Source organism: Chanos chanos, chromosome 4 (genome assembly GCF_902362185.1).
Source record: "Chanos chanos chromosome 4, fChaCha1.1, whole genome shotgun sequence".
Lineage (NCBI taxonomy): Eukaryota > Metazoa > Chordata > Actinopteri > Gonorynchiformes > Chanidae > Chanos > Chanos chanos.
In genome coordinates, this window is record NC_044498.1 from 11222922 (window position 1) to 11243579 (window position 20658).

General features: G+C 38.8%; 1 protein-coding gene across 1 annotated transcript; it reads left to right on the forward strand.

Annotated features, from left to right (window-relative positions):
- Positions 1–439: 439 nt before the first annotated feature.
- LOC115809887 (GDP-L-fucose synthase-like) lies at positions 440–7895 on the forward strand (the record flags this gene model as incomplete). The annotated part of the gene is given in 9 exon segments (XM_030771740.1): positions 440–597; positions 1780–1894; positions 2061–2189; positions 2292–2365; positions 2634–2767; positions 3714–3845; positions 4037–4116; positions 5959–6058; positions 7840–7895. Coding segments are annotated over 9 exon segments (978 nt in total), but the record flags the coding sequence as incomplete, so codon positions are not given.
- Between the last annotated feature and the right edge of the window lie 12763 nt (positions 7896–20658).

Genomic DNA, 20658 nt, shown 5'->3' on the forward strand with positions numbered 1-20658 from the left:
CCTCTTTAACAAAAAGGCATGGTGTCACCATGTATCTTTTTTAATGTGGTCAAATAAAATCATTGATACCCAGCAATTATATAGTCTTAAATAATGGGGGGCAGAGTACATCCTACTTTTTTCCTCAGCTAGAAAATCTTAATTTTTCACACATTACAATTTAAACAGCCCCCACTAACCATTAGGTTACACACTATGCTACTATGTGTCTCAACAGATGTCTACTTTCCACTATCTCATACTCACTCAATACACAAGTGAATACAAAGCTCATGGTTAACTTGCTCTCTGTTACACTCTTGTGCTTTGACAGTAGCACAGATACAGATTTCTGTACCTGTGACTCATTATAGAGCACTGCAGAAGGCATTAAACAGAAGATCTTTAAGTTCAGTCAGTTGTCTATTGTCTATAATGGTTCCTGTCACTCTCTCTTTCTCTCACTATTTAGATGGAGGGAGCAGACAGCAAGATGCGTGTCCTGGTGACAGGAGGCAGTGGGCTGGTTGGTAAAGCGATTGAAAGAGTGGTGAAGGAAGGTGGGGCAAAGGAAGGGGAGGAATGGATTTTTCTCTCCTCCAAAGACGCCGACCTCACGTGAGAATCTCTCCCTGTCTGTCTCATATCGTTCATGCATCTCACAGGTCTGAAAAACATGTAAAAACTAACACAGCTAGTTAGGAATCCAGTATTTTCTGTGGACCTTTACAGCTACAAGCCATAAAAATGCATAGGGCACAAATCTTGTCTCTACAGTGGGTGTTTCTCTGAAGACAGTGAGTTCTTGTCTGTAGGCTAGTAACAATGGCATTTATAATTTTCACAGAAATCAGGTCGTGTTCCACGTAGAACATATTTTACCATACTTAGAGTTCAGGAGGTCAACCACTGGCCCAAACAATTTTTTATGCAATGCTTGGGAGACTATTTGACTTGAGAAATCCAATGTTATTATAATTTTGCTTTAGTTTTTAAAGTTAGAACTATTTCTCTGTTTGCTTTGAGCATGGAGTTGTAGACAGAGATTCCCGTGTCTTCTTCTTGTTTGTGTTGCTTTGTACACCTTTATATCTTTGTACATATTGGTTGCCTGATATTGAGCACATTAGATGACTTGGATGTTCATCTGCATGTACTCGTGGCACACACCGAAGCATAAAACCTTATTTCCTTTATTCATCCATTCTTTTTCTCTGAGAACACACACATTTAGTTTGGCCAAAAAAACTGGCTACCAAGCCAATAATGTAATAACTTGCCAACAATGCAGTAAGTCTTCTAAACATCGTTAGTTAATAACGTTATTACATTATTGGCCAATTATTACACTACTGGCCTTACTATGGTATGTTTTATCACATCATAGACAGTTGTTACATTATTGGTCCACATCACGCCCAAAATGTGATAACCTGCCCATGATATAACAAGTTATTACATTTTGGGTCATTATTACATTTTACGCTTCTACACCAAGCCCACACAACAGTTTGGGTATTGTTACACTTTGGACCTTTACAAGTGTGAGCTTGGGTTAGTACACATGAATCTCACATGAATTTATCACATCCAGAGACATGAATTGACTTTTTTATTTAATACACCACTCCACCACCTCCACCCAGAGAAGGAACAGCTTATGAAATTGAGGGAAAGGCAGCAGTGATTTACTCAAACGAAAGCAAGAGGACCAAATATTTTTAAGTATTAAATTGAGATTTTCTTGTAGCCATTCGTTACTTTAGCATCAGTTATAATATACGGTTCTGATTGGTCCAGGGACGCGGCACAGACAAAGGCCATCTTCCAGAAATACCGCCCCACACATGTCATCCATCTTGCAGCCATGGTGGGCGGGGTGTTCAGAAACATAAAACTAAACCTGGACTTCTGGGTAACACACATGCTAACCCCCCCTTCACTTACACACACACCCACATACACACTCACACACATTTAGAGGATGTACCATGTATCTGACATATAAAGTGTGAGTTCTATGAGGGGGAATGCATCTGTAAGTGATAATATTTGTATTTGTTTCGTGTCATATTTCTCAGAGGAAAAATATGCACATAAATGATAACGTCCTCAATACAGCTTACGAGTTTGGGGTGGTCAAGGTCGTCTCCTGTCTGTCAACCTGCATTTTTCCTGACAAAACCACCTACCCCATTGATGAGACTATGGTATGCACATATTAGACATAAAGCAGCACAGTGAATTTTAACTACGCAGACATGCACACATGCGAAAACACATTTTACTAATTTTTTTTCTCTCTCTCGTAGATCCATAATGGTCCACCCCATGACTCTAACTATGGTTACTCTTATGCAAAGCGGATGGTTGATGTTCAAAACAGGTCCTGTCTACTTTCCCTTTTTTTTTTGCATCTGCTGTTTTTGTAACGTTCTTTGAATTTTACTTGTAATATGAGTCTTTGTAGTGTGAGTGAATATGGGATAATGCATGTACTGACTTGACTGATCTGCAGCGATACTATGCTTCTCATATTTAGCCTCATGGCAATTCTGTATTAAAACTCTGTGTGTGTGTGTGTGTGTGTGTGTGTGTGTGTGTGTGTGTGTGTGTGTTTGTGTGTGTGTGTGTGTGTGTGTGTGTGTGTGCAGGGCATTACTTCAGCAATACGGGCGTTGTTACGCGGCTGTTATCACTCCTAACATGTTTGGTCCCCATGATAATTTTAACATCGAGGATGGACATGTGGTGCCTGGACTGATACACAAGACTTACCTTGCATGTAGTAAGCTACACACTCACAATTTTAAGCTACACAATAACAAGTTTGATGGATTCTGATGCAAACCCCAACACTTTTAGAAGGACCAGGGAATATGAAGTCAAGGACTTGAAGTTTTATCTCAGCGTACAACCTGCACAGGGACCCGCCTCAAGGATAGGATCAAGAAGTGACACCCTGTATATATTGCATTGTATATATACCAGACAGATAGTACACTTAGCTTTAATCAGTCAATCAAGATGAAGACAGAAATGAATAATGTCTACACAGATAGTTACACTGATGCCACTGGGAACTCTAAAGCACAGAACAGACAGTGTCGCATTGTTTACTTTATGGCTGTCCCCTTCCTGAGAACTAGAGGAGTCCCTTTGACATCACCCCTGGGACAGAGGGGTATACCTGTTGAGGTGATAAGACAGCTGGAAAGGGCCTTACTTCTTCACTTTATAACAGGGGCAAGTGTCTATGGCAAGAGGCTATTTTCTGGGGTGCAACAAAGCACTTCAATTTCACAGGTGGCATAAACAGGAAAACAGCACTAGTTCGTTCCCATCAAGTTAGACACACAGACTTCACTGTAGAGGACACACACAAGAAAAAAAATGACATTGTACTGCAAAAGAACAGATTACAAGTTTAAAACATTCAAAGTCAAACGAACTTCTACTGGCAGGTGCACAGCCAGGCAGACAGAATAATAATTCATACCTCTCCATTCATTCAAATGACACATCACGCCACACGTGAGAAAGCAGATGTGGAATTTGCTGCTTAGGTTTACGGCCAAGTTCCACCTCAGTAAGTCAAGATTAAAAATTAGCTTCGTCACACTCAGTCGCAGTAGCATGCACACACACACACATACCCACACACATACACTTATTCACATGTAAAAGAGCTATGATGTATTTGTCAATAAAGCTGCCCTTCCCTCGTGTTTCAGAGGAAGGTACACCATTGCATGTTTGGGGTTCTGGTACTCCGCGGCGACAGTTTGTCTACTCGCTGGATATGGCTCGCCTCTTCATCTGGGCGCTGAGAGAATATGAGGAGGTGGAACCAATAATATTGTCAGGTACACACAACACAGTGTCCACACACCCAGTAAGGCATGTACATGACTGGCTTGTCCTATCGAGGGAGGGAGTAGCAGAAGGATATTACTTGTCATCACATGGAAACACAAATATGACTTCACTAATGTTTCACATAAAATGAATAGTGATTTTTCTTTTTCTTTCATTTCCTTCTCTGTTCCTCCTGCAGTTGGAGAGGAGGATGAGATTTCCATTAAGGAGGCTGCCTTGGCTATTGCTGATGCTTTTGAGTTTAAAGGCCAGGTTCTTGTATCCTTTAACACCTGGTCATTACATAATATACACTAACCATTAACCAGCAAACCACTCAGAAAAATGACAGTTTCCATTGTTATGCCAGAAGCTGATAAGAGTACAGCAATGGCTGGTGTTACCCTCCAGTGTAAGTGCATGTCTAGGCCTTTTGGGAGAAATGGGGCAGACACCAGTGTTTGAAATAAAAGGGATGTTTGATTGAGTAAATAATGGTACATTTTAAATCAGATATCTGTGGCGCATCTGTCGAATGGGTTACAAGGGATTTACATGATTCCTAATATTCTCTTTTTTAATAAAATGAAACACAGAGTAACCTCTCACTGTGCAGAAGGTGTCAGTTCGATAAAAGTGAGCAGGATCAGAGCATGATGAGATACTGATTAACAATCAGTGAAATGATTCATACATCCCTCCGTCTATAACAAGTGTAAAACACCCACAAACCCAAGATAAAACATAAAAGCCTGTAACTAACAAATTACACATACTGGGTGTTCTGTCTTGTTCTTGGTTTCACCTTGACCAGAGGTGTGAGGTAAGGCGTTATGTTTACTCCGTTACATGTACTTAAGTAACTTCTTCCAATAAATTGTACTTTAAGGAGTAGTTTTAATGCATAATATGTTTCACTCTTACTCGCGTACATTTATGATTTTAAAAATGTGCTTAGACTTTGTTACATTAGACTACTCACTTCTCGCTACTTTTATTTAACTTATTACGTTATTTTTATTCACACGCGCACAGCTTCTGTGACGTCGACTGCTTTGATACACATTTCTAAGACAATCAGCAGCTCTTACAAACATTGTTAACACACTAGCATTACTAGCTAGAGAGAGAGCATGCAGGGAGCTAGCGTCAGTAGGTAGGGCTGTTGCCTCACAGCAAGAAGATCGATTCCCGGCCAGGCAGCCAAGGTCCTTTCTGCGTTGAGTTTGCATGTTCTCCCCGTGTATGTGTGGGTTTCACACCCAGTAAGGCGTGTACATGACTGGTTTGTCCTATCGAGGGAGGGAGTAGCAGAGGGATGTTACTTTTCATCATATGGAAACAAAAATATGACTTCACTAATGTATCGCATAAAATGAGCTAGAGAGAGCATGCAGGGAGCTAGCGTCAGCAGGTAGGGCTGTCGCCTCACAGCAAGAAGGTCAATTCCCGGCCAGGTAGCCAAGGTCCTTTCTGTGTTGAGTTTGCATGTTCTCCCCGTGTATGTATGGGTTTCACACCCAGTAAGGCATGTACATGACTGGTTTGTCCTATCATGGGTTTCCTCCCACAGTCCAAAGATATGTAGGTCAGGCGAACTGGAGATACTAAATTGCCCCTAGGTGTGAAAGTGTTTGTCTGTGTGTCTCCCCTGTGATGGACTGGCAACCTGTCCAGGGTGTTTCCCTGCCCAATGAGTGCTGGGATAGGCTCCAGCACCACCACAACCCTAATTAGGATAAGCGGCTTAGATAACGAGTGAGTGAGTGAGTGACTAAGTGACTGAGTGGGTGAGTGAGTGAATTTTTTTTTTTTAATTAGAAAATTATTTAGTACTTGAATGAGCAGATCGTATGTTATGCTTATTAGACAAGCACTTTACATTTTTATTTATACTCTGATACACTTGAATGTAATACATTATAGATTTAATAAATCATCATATGAAGGTATTCACGACTTGAGAAGTCATATTATGAGATTCTTTTTTACTCGTACTGAAGTCGTTATTTTGATGAGTACTTTTACTTGACTCATTATTATCATAAAGTAACAGTACTTTTACTTGAGTACAGTTTTTGCTTACTCCACCCACCTCTAGCCTTGACCGATTTACTTCAGTATGACACCAGCAAAACTGATGGTCAGTTTAAGAAAACAGCCAGCAATGCTAAACTTCGCCGCTATCTCCCAGACTTTAAATTCACACCCTTCAGCCAAGGTAAACCATGGTATTGTCATATGCACATATTCAAAAAAAAAAAAGAAGAAAGAAACCCAAAAACTCTAAGCAGACATGTAACCTAATTCAGAAACACTCCCCTAACACACACATCCTGACAAACAATCCAGCTCTTACACACACACACACACACACACACACACACACACACACACACACACGAGTTATTCCAGAATTGAAGGACAATTTAGGCATCATAGCATTTGAAAAACTGACCCTTTATTTCATCATTTTCTGTTATATATTTAAGAAAAACAGGTAATAAACTGTAAAATAATTTGATTCGTACAGCTCAGGCATCAAGGGCACACTTTTTATGTTTTATTTGTTGTGTGCTAACACGTTTTTGGGTGTTTTATTTATTTATTTATTTTTACTAATTTCAGTATTTATTCTCAAATATTTGCTCAAATACATTATGCATATAATCATTCAAATTATTAAAAGGACAACAGGTTAACCTTCATGGGCGGAGAAAATCATTTAAGATTGTTTTAATAAAAATGATATGGTATCAGGTTTTAAATTAGAATATAGGGCTGCACAAAGTAAAACGGTTGAATGAATACATTACTTTTGATTGTAGATTGTGACATAAATGTGCCAGATAAATTATCAGAACCACAGGAATGTTGTTTTATAATATTTTATATGAAGGATCAACTGGATTGCAAGGGTAACAGTAACAGCGTTGCAAGTTAAAGTTAAAGTAACAGGGTTGCAAATCAATGCTAGTGTTACCTTTTTCTCAGGAATAGATGCTAGCTGTGGAATGTAACATTACTGTCGAGGTCAAGCACAAACTTAGTTATATAAATAAATAAAGAAAAGTGAAATCCGTTGGTCTTATTCTGATCATTTCAGAAACAGGGTTGTGTTGGTTAGAGTGACACATTCAATCAAGGCTGAAAGGATTTGAAAAATATGAAAAATAGAAGAGAGGACTTACCTTTGGTCTATGCATGGTGTTAGCAAACTGCTTGATGGTAACATTTCTTCTGTGTCATGTAACTCACTGTTTTTTCTCTTCCTCTGCCAAGGTAAAAAGGTTTTGGTAACAGGGTTGCCCGCAAGTTGTGGGACACAACTTTAGTACATAATTACTATTATTTAAATGTTGATGATTAAACAAATTGTTTTAACAATTACAAGGGACATATATCAACAAAATCATATCAATATATCATATACATATCAAATAAAAAAGTAGATTTAAAACTTATTTTAACTGTTATATTTGATATGCAAGTTGGTCATCAAGAAGGTGGGACAAGAGAAAAATGCCATTTTAGGAGGTGCTCGAGAGCTATTTGGCATTTTAGATAATATTTTGGAACCACTTTTTTTTCTACAACTATATACATTTTGTCTCAGGATGAGTATAATTTACACAGTAAGTGCATGTTTCAGTATTTTGTGCATGGATTATTTGAAATTTCATGAGTGGGACAGAAAATGTCCTACAATTCTGGAATGTCCCATATAGACCTATAAGAAGACACAAACATGTACAAACAACAATGCAGCAGTATGATCCTAGTGCCAGAAACTCTAAGCAGATATATAATTCAGAAACACTCCCCTAACAAACACATCCTGAAAGACAATCCAGCTCTTACACACACACACACACACACACACACACACACACACACATACATACATATATATAAAAAGACACATACATGCACAAACAACCATGCAACAGTATACTTTCAAATATGTTCTCAGTTGATCTTATTTTCATTCTCTCTTCTTAGCGATTAAAGAAACGTGTGACTGGTTTGCCGCCAACTATGACACTGCCCGGAAGTAAAGAGTGATTGCTCATCTGGCTTTAGGAAGGAGGATGCTGTCTCAGAAACTGTACTAACATATGATCTGGTTTACCTTTGATTGTTCTGTAAAACAAGTTTTCAAGCAGCTTTGCAGTGACTGGTGATTTAGGGCTTTCCCCCTTTTATTTCTTATCTTATGTTAACTGACATGAAATTGTATGCTTGTCTTTGGTTGTTCTTTGAGTCTGATGAAGGTCTGTGACCAATGTTTGTAAATTCTGATGAATACTTTTAATCAGATTTGTGTTCGTGTGGATTACATGTCTGGGAAAAATGGGAATATTACATTAATGAGTAATTTTACTTCGGGGGTTTTTACATTTGAATGGATGCCACTGTGTATTGGATAAATATGCAAAGGGATTTCAGGTAGAGGTTTTCTAAACTGGTATGGTATAACAATTTATGTCTGAAAACACTGTCTTTAAATACAATGTATTTTATGGATTTTATCATAATAACTGGTGAAGGAACACTATTCTATTTGTCCCTGAATTTTGCATTTGATTTGATTTTCTTTAATTTGTAGTGATTTTAAATGTGGTTGATTCTGTTTGAAAGATTTTTTTTTAAAATAGACTTTTAATGTCTATTTTAATTAAATATATTATGCATTGTAATATTTATTCACATTTTCTTGTATTTTTCATAAAAAGAACCCCTGTACCTTGGGTTCACTGTCATTTTTACCACACTGTACAAAATAGAATTCTGGGATCATGTTTTAGGGTTTGTATACTTATTAACCATAACAATAGCCACTCAACAGGGGAACACATGGCTGCAGAAAAGAGTGACCTTCGTAGGGAGTAATAAAAAGAGGAAAAATCGAGATAAATATGAGTTAAATTGAGAGTATGTTTATTGGGTGTCATTTCCAAACAGTTCATGTTTCATATGAATGTAAAAACAACTGGGCCAATTTCATTTAATGTTGTGTTTTTTGTGTATGTTTAATACTCTAAAACTGACAATAGCAGGCTCACATATCTTGAGATTTTAAAAGAAATATGACAAAAGGTCATTTCCACAGCTTAATATTAGAGTGAAATATATATTATTTAGCAAAATCATCACAGCCACTATCAGGATGTGTTTCTGCACAGAATGGAGAAATAAACCATAGCAATGCATTTTTATAAAAAAATGCTAGATGCTAAATGCTAAATGCTACAATTTTCCAGACCAAAATGGACCATAGTTGAAGAATTATCATTTAATAGATAAATTACAGATACATAAATGTGATTCAATAATAATTAAAATCTGAAGGATTTTATGCAGTTAATTCATGCAGTACAGTTTGTTGAGTTCAACTGTGAGAAGACAAACAAGCAGACATACAAGGTGTGGCTATTAAATAATGAGACTGATGATGTAATTCAATTTGAATGATTGTTTAATAATAGTTTAATAACAGTAATAATGACTTCTCAATAATAGTCTCTTTATCGGTGGAGACCACTTCTGTTATCATTCTGATGCTGAGTCGTCAATCATTTAGAATGATTTGTTCATTTCAAACGCCAGTTCTTGACATGCATGGGCGTCCACAACGTTCACCATCTTTGACATCCTCTTGACCTTCACAAAAACTGTGATTCCAATTAATATTTTCAAGAAATTCAGCGTTCTTAAATTTTTGTTGAAATGCAATTACTTACCAGAAAGATTACCATACAAATTATCCAGATTCCATCAACAAGCGTTACTATCTTGGAAGATTTCTCGCCACGTAAAGCTAGATTATGGAATAACAGTCTCATTGCTATTCGAAATAAATCAATTTTCCTCCCTAAATGGTTTGATAGGAACATCAATTTTGTGATAGATGTCTTTGCTTCAGACCTAATGGTCTGAAGCAGTTAGTTAGAGCTCATTTAACCTATGGGGAAGAGAACAGAATATACCCAGAACTTCTGCTGGAAGGAGTTTCTTTGTTAGATAAATCTTGCAATAATAAGTTTTTAAGGCAAATATTTCAGTCTAGATCCAAAGTCACTCCAAGGGGTAAATTTTTTTTGGAACTCTCTTATTGATAATATTCATTGAAACATGCATGGTTGTTGCCCTATAAATATTGTATCCCAAGCAAGGTCAAGGAAGTGCACCTAAAAATATTACATAAGATTCACCCTTGTAATTATTCAATCTCACAGTACATGGAGGTAAACAATACTTGTGTCTTCTGTGAGAGGGAGGTAGAAACCCTTAGACATCTATTTTCTGAATGTGAGAAGGGTCTGAATTTTGGAAGGGTCTCAGCTCACACGTTTTCTGTTAGAATTAAATAGTCTGATGAAAGTGCTTAAAATGGTGAATAATAAAAACGATACTCTACTCAAACATTATAATGAGATCTTTGGCTTAAGCCCCTAGACTTTCCTTATGTATGACCTGCACTTGACATTTGCACTATGACACTTCTGTTTGGATTTGTTTATACATTCGCTATTTGCACTTATCACACAACGGTTGGCAGTAAACGGTTGACCGCAGCCTTCGTCTGATTGTGATGATTTCCATGAAACCAAACATCAGGGCTGCCAATTCTCAAGAACTGAGCATGTGACTTCTGCAATTGATACAGATCTCATGATCTCATGCCACACATGCCTTTTCTCACGCTAACCTTTTCATCTTGGCTTCCTCCGACGTCAAATTTGTGATTTTTAAGTGAAGGAACAGCAACGCCCGTGGTCGAGCAACTAACCGGCTGAGCATGTGAGGAGCATGCTCAGCTGGTTTTATGCTTAAAAATGTGATAAAACATATACACGGTACCAGTCAAATATTTGGACATGCCTATGTGGTTAATGTTAGCTGCTAATTGTTGTTTTCTAAAGAAACAGACCACGGTTCTCAACGACAGCTCAGCTCAAATGATCTTATTTATACATAATATCATTTCTGTTCAACTTTCTGGTTGTAGGTTGTAGGGTTTTAGTGGGTTTTAGGACAGCCAGCCCCAAAAAGAAATATGAATTGAACTTTCCATGTTGTCAGTACATTTAATACTTGGATGGGAAACCCCCTGGGAAAACTCTTTCTGCTGGAAGTGGTGTTGGTGGGCCAGTACAGGGCAGTCATCCCTCTGGTTTAAACAAAAATTCCAGTGCCTCAGTGCAGTGACGGGGACACAGTGCTGTGGGTGATGCTGTCCTTCAGATGAATTATTAACCCGAGGACCTGACTCACTGTGGTCATTAAAGATCCCATGGCACTTATCACAAAGAGTAGGCCGGTTCCCTAGTGTCCTGGCTGAATTCCCAAACTGGCTCTTGCCATGTGGGCCCCTAATTGTTCCGCAGTGTAACTGGCTCAATGCCTCCCTCCCTCTCCACCTTTACTTGATGTGTGCTGAGCATTCGGGTGCAAAATGGCTGCTATGAATCACCCAGGTGGGTGCTACACATTGGTGGTGGTTGAGATGAGTTTCCCCCCTCACTGTAAAGCACTTAGGGTGTCAGCATAAAGCACTACATACAGTAAATGTAATCCATTATCATTATTATGGTTTTATAACATTCAGTTTGTTTAATTTTAAGTGTAGTCTGTTGCATATTACCTTATGATGCACCACAAGCTTGTCAGCAGGGTTAGCAGCACTGATCTTTGCAAAATTTTTCCCTCTAGATGGTGGCGGAAGAGTCAGCAACAGCAGAGTAGCCAAAAAAAAAAAATTATACGATAATACTTGTATTGGCCTTAGGTAAAGAAAAGCAAGCACAACAAACTATTCAACGCTGCGATTCATTTATTTAAAGAAACTCAGTCTAGACCAGATACGTTCAATAGATGCTTTATGTTTCGCTGTTTGTTTCATGGCAAAAAAAAAAAATAGTCTTTTTAGTGTTAAACGAGGGTCTTCCACCTCGGAGAAAGGACTGTGGTAGCTGCGGTAAAAAGAGAAGAGAAAAGTGTCATTCCATACCAACTCACCTAGGCCCTCCAGTTCACCTATTGACACCAATTGAGCCTGTTTTTCAATGGGTTCAGGAAATCTGCAAGTTACAGCTTGTAACGGCTTGATTTGTTGCCATTACAAGCTGTAACTTGTTTGCTCCCGAACTGAAAAAAATGTGTTGGACACATCGTTGCCGTGTCACCTGCTAAAAAAAGATAAAACAACTCACGACTGAAATGTGAAGCAGAAACATGGACACAGAGCTTACCGGTGTATTTTTTAAAAAAAAGCGCTGCAGAATGAGCAAAAAGCCGCTTTCTCTAGAACACACAAAACCTGCTGAGCACATCCGGACAACGCATGTAAGCGACCCAGGAGCACTCAGGTGCGACACGACAGGTAGAAGAAGTGAGAGAGAGAGAGTGCAAAGTTACCTGGCCGGTATTTATAAGCAATGACCATAACCCGTATGCACCATGTTTTTTAAAAAAATATTTTATTATAGGGAGACATGATTTAATCGCCACAACAGCACCACGAACAAGGACCATTATAATTTATAACTTATAATTATAAATAATTGTCCAAAGAAGTGAAATGCCACCCTGATAGCCTTTAAGGGAGAATGGATCCTTCAGAGCTGGGAAAAGGGTAACAATGTCCAAGGGCACAGTTCTCTCATTGCTCACGGGTTGGAATCCTTCTGTAAAAGACAGACATACGCGGCATTCAAAGTTTGGCATTGATGATTAAGGTAGTCCTACAGACACAGCTGTTTTAAAAGTGGCAGAAAAAAACCCTTACCCATGCATCTCTGTCATGTGTCCAACCAGTATATTCACAAGGACTCGTCTCATTTCACTGGACAATGAATTCTTTATGCGGTATTCGTCAAAGACATCCTGTCCTCCTGGCTTCTCTTTCAAGGCAGTATGGACCATCTAAGTAGCAAAATGGGTGATTAACTTCAATCCCAGGGACACTACAGTCTCGATTAGTAGAATCAACACTACCTCTTTTGCTGCTGCTAATAATTCCCTCTTGTCCTCTGCAACTTTTGATCCTTTGGCTGGTTGCTCTGGTGTCACATCAAGGTCACTTGGTGATACAGTGTCTGTACAGGTGCTGGCTGAATTACATAGAGACTCTAAAACATAGATTGTATCAATGGACAGAAATTAGGAATGCATTCAGTAAGACAACATGGTTGAGTTTCAAGCCAGGCAAAGCCACTTGGACTATTAGAATACAAAGAGAAGAAGATAAAAATAAATTCACAATCATCTTTGATGGTTATCATTAAGTATGGATTTGTCTCAAGCAACTCATGTATGATGTCCTCTTCAACCTCAGTTAGAGTCTTCATAAATGCAAAGAGCTGCTCCAGATAGGAACCCAAACTTATTCTGCACTACGTAAAAAAGCAAAACTATTGGTTATAATTGTGATAATAATGGAACAGAGCAGTGAACTTCCCATTAAGGTTAACAAAACTCACCTTCTTTGATGAAGTCTGCGTAAGTGAATTCATTTTGCAATTTGATATATTTCTTCATGCCCTTAAATTTCACCTTCACCAACATGTTTCAATCCTATCCAACTAAATAATCCAGCATTGAAATAATGCAGCATAATAATGAATAAAACACAACTGAAACACACACCATTATTTTGAACAAAACCCAGAAAGTCTAAACTAACTGACAGTTTCATGGACAACTGGAAGATCAATTTGTTTAAGGCAAAACCTGATCTTCGTATCGATTCCTAACTTATTCCAGGTACTACCCCCTGATAAAACTGAAGAATCTTGCTTTAGCCTGTTAACTATTTTGATTTTTTTCCCCGTTACATACATTTGGTAAAATGAGCACACCATAGGTACTTGCAGTAGTAAAGTCACTAAAATTCAATAGGGTAAGTCAAATTAACAGATAAATCTCTAATGGATTCACAACAAATAATAGGCCTTTTTCACGCCGCCATATTGGAAAGCAACAGGGGGTAAAGTTACTTCCACTCAACAATGTCTACTTTTGGCAAATGTGTGCATGTCTCTCTGATGTTCCCCAGATCTTTGGCAAATGTTCCGGCACTCACAATTTGCTGAAACGGTGGATATATATTGCAAAACAATATATATCCACTGTACCATGAACAGTTTATCTTTAATTATGAAGGTAATGTCAGCTAGCTATGGAGAGATGGTTAACATTAGATCAAGCCAACTAGCAGCTTGTAAATGCACTTCAGTAAAGCTGTGTGATAAAATTATCCAACTGTTCATTGTCATAACATATGTCATGATAGTTTAATATTTATCCTGTATTTTGTCTCCTGGTGCTGTTTGTTCACTCATTTTTAACTTCAGTCATGAATTTTTAGGCAGGTACACTAGCTTAACTTGTGGTGCGGTGACCATGGCTGTCCGAATTGGCATACTATATACTTATGGGAGGTAATCCATGCCAAAATTAAAATGAAAATGAAAACGGTAAAATGAAAGTTCAAACCCCGGTTTGACATTTCTTTTTCAATACCTGTGCGCACATATCCTGCCAAAATGAAAAATGAAATTAGATAACTCGATTTTCATTTTCATTTTCAAGACAAACACGAGTCTTTTCTGACAAAAATAAAAATAAAATTAAATATCTTTTAGTCATTTCATTTCATTTATTAGTCTTTTCCTTTTAACAGATTTTGCCGTACAAATCGGACAAAATGGAAACGAAAAGACAAAGTTGATAATCCTATGGCAAAATCCCAGTTTGCGATTTAATTTTCGACATGAACGCGCTGTATCTGCCAAAATGAAAATGCAAAGGCAAACCAGCATTGCGTTTTCGTTTCCCACTTTGCCTTTTCATTTTCGAGTTCGCCTATATGCAAATATATGTTAATGAGAAATGGGCGTTACCAGCTATCAGCAGCTATCTTACACTCCAGGAAATGCAGTGTCTCTTCAGTATGCCTTGGTGCCACAACTAGCTCAATAATGTCTTTGAGAAGCATGATAATTTCCCAAGTGTTGTCACCCTCAGGGACATTATGCCTTTCACACTTGTACCTAGTTGCTCCAGGTAAATGTGTACCTTGTTGCTCTATGTTGCTCCAATGACTTTAGATCAGTGGTTCTCAACTCCAGTCCTAGGGGGCCACTGTCCTGCATGTCCTTGTTTTAATTCTTCATTATCACAATTGATTGAGCTAATCAAAGGCTTGACGATTAATTGTTAAGTGGAATCAGGTGTGTGGAATCAGTTATGAGGGCAATACTTACTCCTCCAAAGCATCTCTTCCTGTGACCTGCAACACAGTAAAAACAAATAAGAGACAAGGAATTTAAGTTAAGCTAATTTATCACGACAATGTATCTGTAGCAAGTGGAGCTTGCTAAAAGTGTTTGCCAGAAGGCAATTTTTGTAATAGAATGTATTAAAATTAGTTGATCAGGTCTTCAAAATTTTCCACTCTCCAGTAAGTAGCCTACTGATGCCCCGATGCATAATCTTTCCTAACCAATATTTAATAAAGTCAGCTGTCTAGTATCCCCTTTAAATTAGCCTACACAAATCAATTTTATGAAAAATTAAATTACTATTTTAATTAGTGGACCATCGAAATATGCAAAAACAAATGTAAATGATATCTACTCAGTGTATCGGGTTGCCACTTTAAGAGGTCAGTAACGGGCAAGAGTGAGTGTTTGATTTGAGTGCAGTTGAAGGTTTTTCCAAAACTCTTTATGGGTTTCTCTGTAATCGATGGAACTTGGATACCGCCAAGAGAGAAGTGGAACTGGTCAATCACCTTCCCTCTCTTCAGTACCAAGGACCTGGATTTTGCTGGCTTAAAACACATCCGAGCCGAGTTGTTCTTATTGTCAGGTCATCCGTAAAGGCTCTGATTGAGGGCTGTCAGACTCCAGACTTGGTTTTTGAGCCTCTATACTCTACCTCGACTGACTTGACCAGTATGTTCATGGCCAGGGCAAAAAGGGTCACTGAGATGATGCATCCAGTAATGATTCCTTTCTCCAAGTGGTGCCACTCAGATGTGACTGGCCCAGAAGTGAACCTCCGATTAAAGTTGTAACAGTAATCCATGATGAGGTCCTTGATGTTGCTTGGGACATGGTGCTGCTCCAACGCTGTCTCAACTAGTTTATGGGGTATGGAACCATATGCATTGGCGAGGTCCAGCCATAGTAATGCCAGGTCCCCTTTTCCTTCTCATGCCTCTCTTATCAGCTGTGTTACCACTCCACTGTGTTCTAGGCATCCTGGAACTGCTGAGATTCCTCCCTTCTGCACAGAGGAGTCAATGTACTGGTTCTTCAGGAGGTTCTCTGTCAGCTGTTGGCCAACGATGCTGAAAATATCTTTCCCTCGACACTGAGCAGCGAGATGGTCTTAAACTTCTTGATGTTAGCTGAGTTCTCCTTTGAAACCCATTGACCTTCCGCAAATCTCCATTGTTGGGGTAGGTTGCCCCTCCTTCAGATCACCCTCAGGACCTTCAACAGTCAGATGATGAACTTAGGACACCTCTTGTATTCCAGGTAAGGTACTCCACTGGGTCCAGGTGCTAAGCTGGCTCTGGCAGCCTTGGCAGCAGAATGGATTTCTTTCCAACTGTGCTCTGTTATGTTAAAATCAGTGTTTAGTCTAGGTGGATCGATTAAGTCTCTGTATTGCACGAAGTCTTCCCCTCATGTTGCATCCCTGTAGGTGTTTTGAAGATGGTTGTCCATCTCCTCTTTTGAACATGTGAGCTGGCCACTGTGCTTCTGGCCAAGCAGTTCTGTAGTAAATCCAAAGGGATTTGCTAGGAAGGGAGTGCGTTTCCTGGTTCTCTCTTTAGTCGGCCTCCTGTGCCATTATGGAAATCGAGTTGCTTCATTTGATGCAGTATCCGACGAAGTGAGCTCCGATTGTATACTGCAAATTTTCGCCAGAGTGCATCATTCGGGTAACTGTCGTGTACTACAAAAATTTTATTTTTAGTGTACTGCATACTACGTACTACTTTTACCTCAAGATCAGTATACGAGTCGTAGCCTATATGGTATGCCATTTCGGACACAGCCAGATATTAAAACCGGTTAAAGCAGGGGGAAATAATGAGCAGAGGGAGAAGACGCGACTCGCTTGCTCAGGTGTTTTCCTTATCTTTATTAATCTTTCAAACACACTTTACAAATTCAAATATTCAGGTAGCCATTTATATAGAACAAGTATTAATACGCAAAATATACGCGTAGGCGCAACTCGCTTTCTCAGGCGTTCTCCTTCTCTGCCAGAGAACGCGCACAACTTTCGGTTACTCTGCGTCTCTCCCTCGTGCGACCAACACGCACAACAGAATGATCAGCGAAACACTTTGTGTGTGACACATTAGCGGTCGTACCTTCGCCCTCCTCCCTCCTCCAACAGAAGCGCGGGAAAATTTGAGGGGTTTTCCCAGACTCTGAACCACACCGAATCCAAATAACACTGGTTTATAAAAATCGTGACATCGGTCTAGCGGGGAAAAAAACGACATTATGACATTTAGTTTCAAGAATCTATGTTACATACATAACAGCAATAAGGCTACATTTTAAAATATTAAAATATTAATAAAGGAAAGCTTAAAAAAAGTTCAGACTCAAAGAAAGATTGTGACACCAGCAACATTTACTCCTTTATAACTGGCGCTTAATTTCGAGAGTTTAACTTGCCTATGAATAAAAAAAACACATTTTCAAATATTTCTCAAAAATAAAGGGGGCATGTTGGAGGAAAATCCAGAGCTGTGACACGGTATAATTTGGGCTGAAATGAGTGACACATTCAGGTTTGTTAATGTCAATGCCAATAAACATTTTACAGTTATAGTTAGTGAACATTTTTATATCAGAGAGACATACAGATATATACAGATATTTCTATATGTATGACAACAGAGATCTATTTGAGGACGGCACAGTGGATAGTGCTGTTGCCTCACAGCAAGAAGCTCCTGGGTTCGATTCCCAGGCCAGGAATCCAAAGACATGCAGGTTAGGCAAACTGGAGACACTAAATTGCCTAAATAGGTGTGAGTGTTTTTGTGTGTCTGCCTTGTGATGGACTGGTGATCTGTCCTGGGTGTTTCTCTGCATTTTGCCCATTGAACACTGGGATAGTAAATATATTGACATGTACTGAGCCATAGTAAATATACTGACATATATTATACTAACAATACATTTCTTGGACCAATTTTGATTATTTACATATATTTCAAAAGTGCTCATCAGATATGTTTTTTTCCTGTTTGGGAGATGTCTAAGACTAAGTAGTCAAAAATGTTGGAATAATTAAGCAATAAAAAAGAGAAAAAAATCATTTATTGTTGTCTAAAATTTCTTAAATATGGCACTTAAATAAATAAATGTTAAAACGCAATTTAAATAATTGTCAAAAGAGGAAGTTTCTGTCTTTTTACAACAAGATCTCATAATCTAATAAAGCTTCAAATGGTCCACATTAAGTAAATGTGTGGATTTTTCAAACTTTCATAGATAAGAAGTAAGCCTTTCACATTTGATGAACATATGAATTTTTCTCCCAACATTTAAGAAGGGTGTAAAAAGTTTTCCCACTTTTAACACAGAGGTGAGTTTTTTTCACCTTTCAACGTGTGAAAAGTTTTTGAGATGGTAAATATCCTTTTTTTCAATATTTAATCAATTATTACGATATGTAGTAGTAGTGTGAAAGGGTTTTTTTCCACGTTAAATGTCCGAACTGCAACATGAAAGGAGTTGTCACGTTATCCTACAATTTTCTTCACACTTAATATCACATTGAAACACATTAGGGCACTCAGTAAGGATATTCAAAGTTGGAGAAAAGCAGAATCATCTAAACAAGAAAACGAAAATGAATGAAATTCAATTATTTTCCCCAAATAATAACAGCCTGCAGTAAATGTGTAAGCACCGTTCATACATTAGACAAATGTGTAAGGCTTTTTTACACATTTATTAACTTCATTTTTCCGGCGTTTGCAAAACGTGCACCCGGGCGGCAACTGGAGGAGAGACTTTTCACATTGCAGTGCATGGGGTAATAAAAGTTTCAGTTATTCTGAGATTTAACATTGTACAGACTCTCCCCATGTTCTCCCTGTTTCTCTCTCTCTCTCTCTCTTTCTCTCCCTCTCTCTGTCGCTGTTCCAGTTGGCCCTCCAGTTGACCCTTTTTATGGCCCAAGCCTTTCTGCGTTCAGGGCCAAAGCATATCAAAGCAGAAACCACTCGCTTTAACACCTAACAGACACCAGGCTCGATGTTTTCCCGCAGCAACCCCCCCGTACTGTTTGATCAAAAGTTGATAACGATCAGTTCGAGGGAGACTATAGTTTTCCTGTGAGAATGGAATTCAGACCATGCCACAGGCCCCATCTGCGTTGCTCCACTCGGGCACAAACTATATAGAAAAAAAGAAAATGAAACTAACCATACTATATTATCAGCTAATTATGCATATCGAGTCATAACCGTTCCTATAGTCATAAAAGTGCGGTAAGACTTAAAAATAACCAGGAGCCAAGTAACAGTAGGCTAGCTAATTTTCTGGCCATCAGTAAAACTGTGCTGTTCTTAATGATAAAGGAACCATATTTGGTCTTGTTCGGAAGCATTAAATGGGCCAGATACGGGTAAGCTAATGTAATTTTACTAGTCTTTAACGAGAAAAAAATATGTAAAATTATGTCAACCAAGCTCAAATTAATACTTTCCAAATTCCAAAGAGTGTCTCCTCCCTTCAGGCAGAGATACCCCCGAAAGGATGGCAGATGCCAGACCTCCTGCTATAGGCTACTACAGTTCAGCCACCCTACAAGTTCGGCAGCGCTACAGTTCGGCGTAGCGTCAACTGAGCTCAGGTTGTGTCAACCGTAATGTTGTCCGTCCGCTCCGTCCCTCTTATCTCTGTGAAGAATCAGCGCAGTCTCACCACTTCGGAAGATCCGCGACGCTGAAAGACTCTCCTGGCACCGACACAAAGTCTTGCTCACGGTCAGTACGACCAGTCTCGGTAACTCCGGTCTCTCATTCCTGAACGTGGCTCCTGCTCCTCTTCTTCTTCTTCCACTTTTCTCTCCTTCCCTAACTACTCTTTTGTGTTTTAGTAACTACCACTGGAGAATCACTCAAGATAGTTTCTTTCGGTTTAGCGTGCCTCCTCGTGAGTTACACCTCATACTCGCGTTGTTGTTTATTCACACAGGTAGCAAGGATATTGTTATACCCTTAGTTGTCTTTCTTCTTGTGAGTGGTTTAGATGTTGTGTGTGTGCGTAGCGGATGTGTTTTAATTCATAGGCGCCGATTTAACTTTTTCCTGGTGAGTGCTTGGAAGGCTATAAGCTTTAAACTGTGCAAAGACCGACATACCACCGTACATGCCAATGCCAGTCAGATGTCACTCTTCTAACCAACAACCACATAAATACAAATAAAAGATGCTTAACAATTCCCTCTACCAGCAAGCAAGTAAAATGACTGCCAAACAGAGAAACTGGCACAAGAAATCCACGGAATTAAACCCACGGAATCGGCGCCTATGCCTTAATTCCACCTGAACTGCAAGTTATTCAACATTACATCCAATCTGTGCCTTTTGAATTTGATCGTTGTAATAAACGTGTACGTTCGCATTCCAAGGTACTGAATGTGGTGGTCGAGGAACTTAGCTAGAAGTATTGAATTCGAAGAGTATTATTGTACTTGCTACTTTAGTACAGTTATTTATTATATGTACGGCTAATGAAGAGTTAATCTGAATAATTTGTAGGTTCA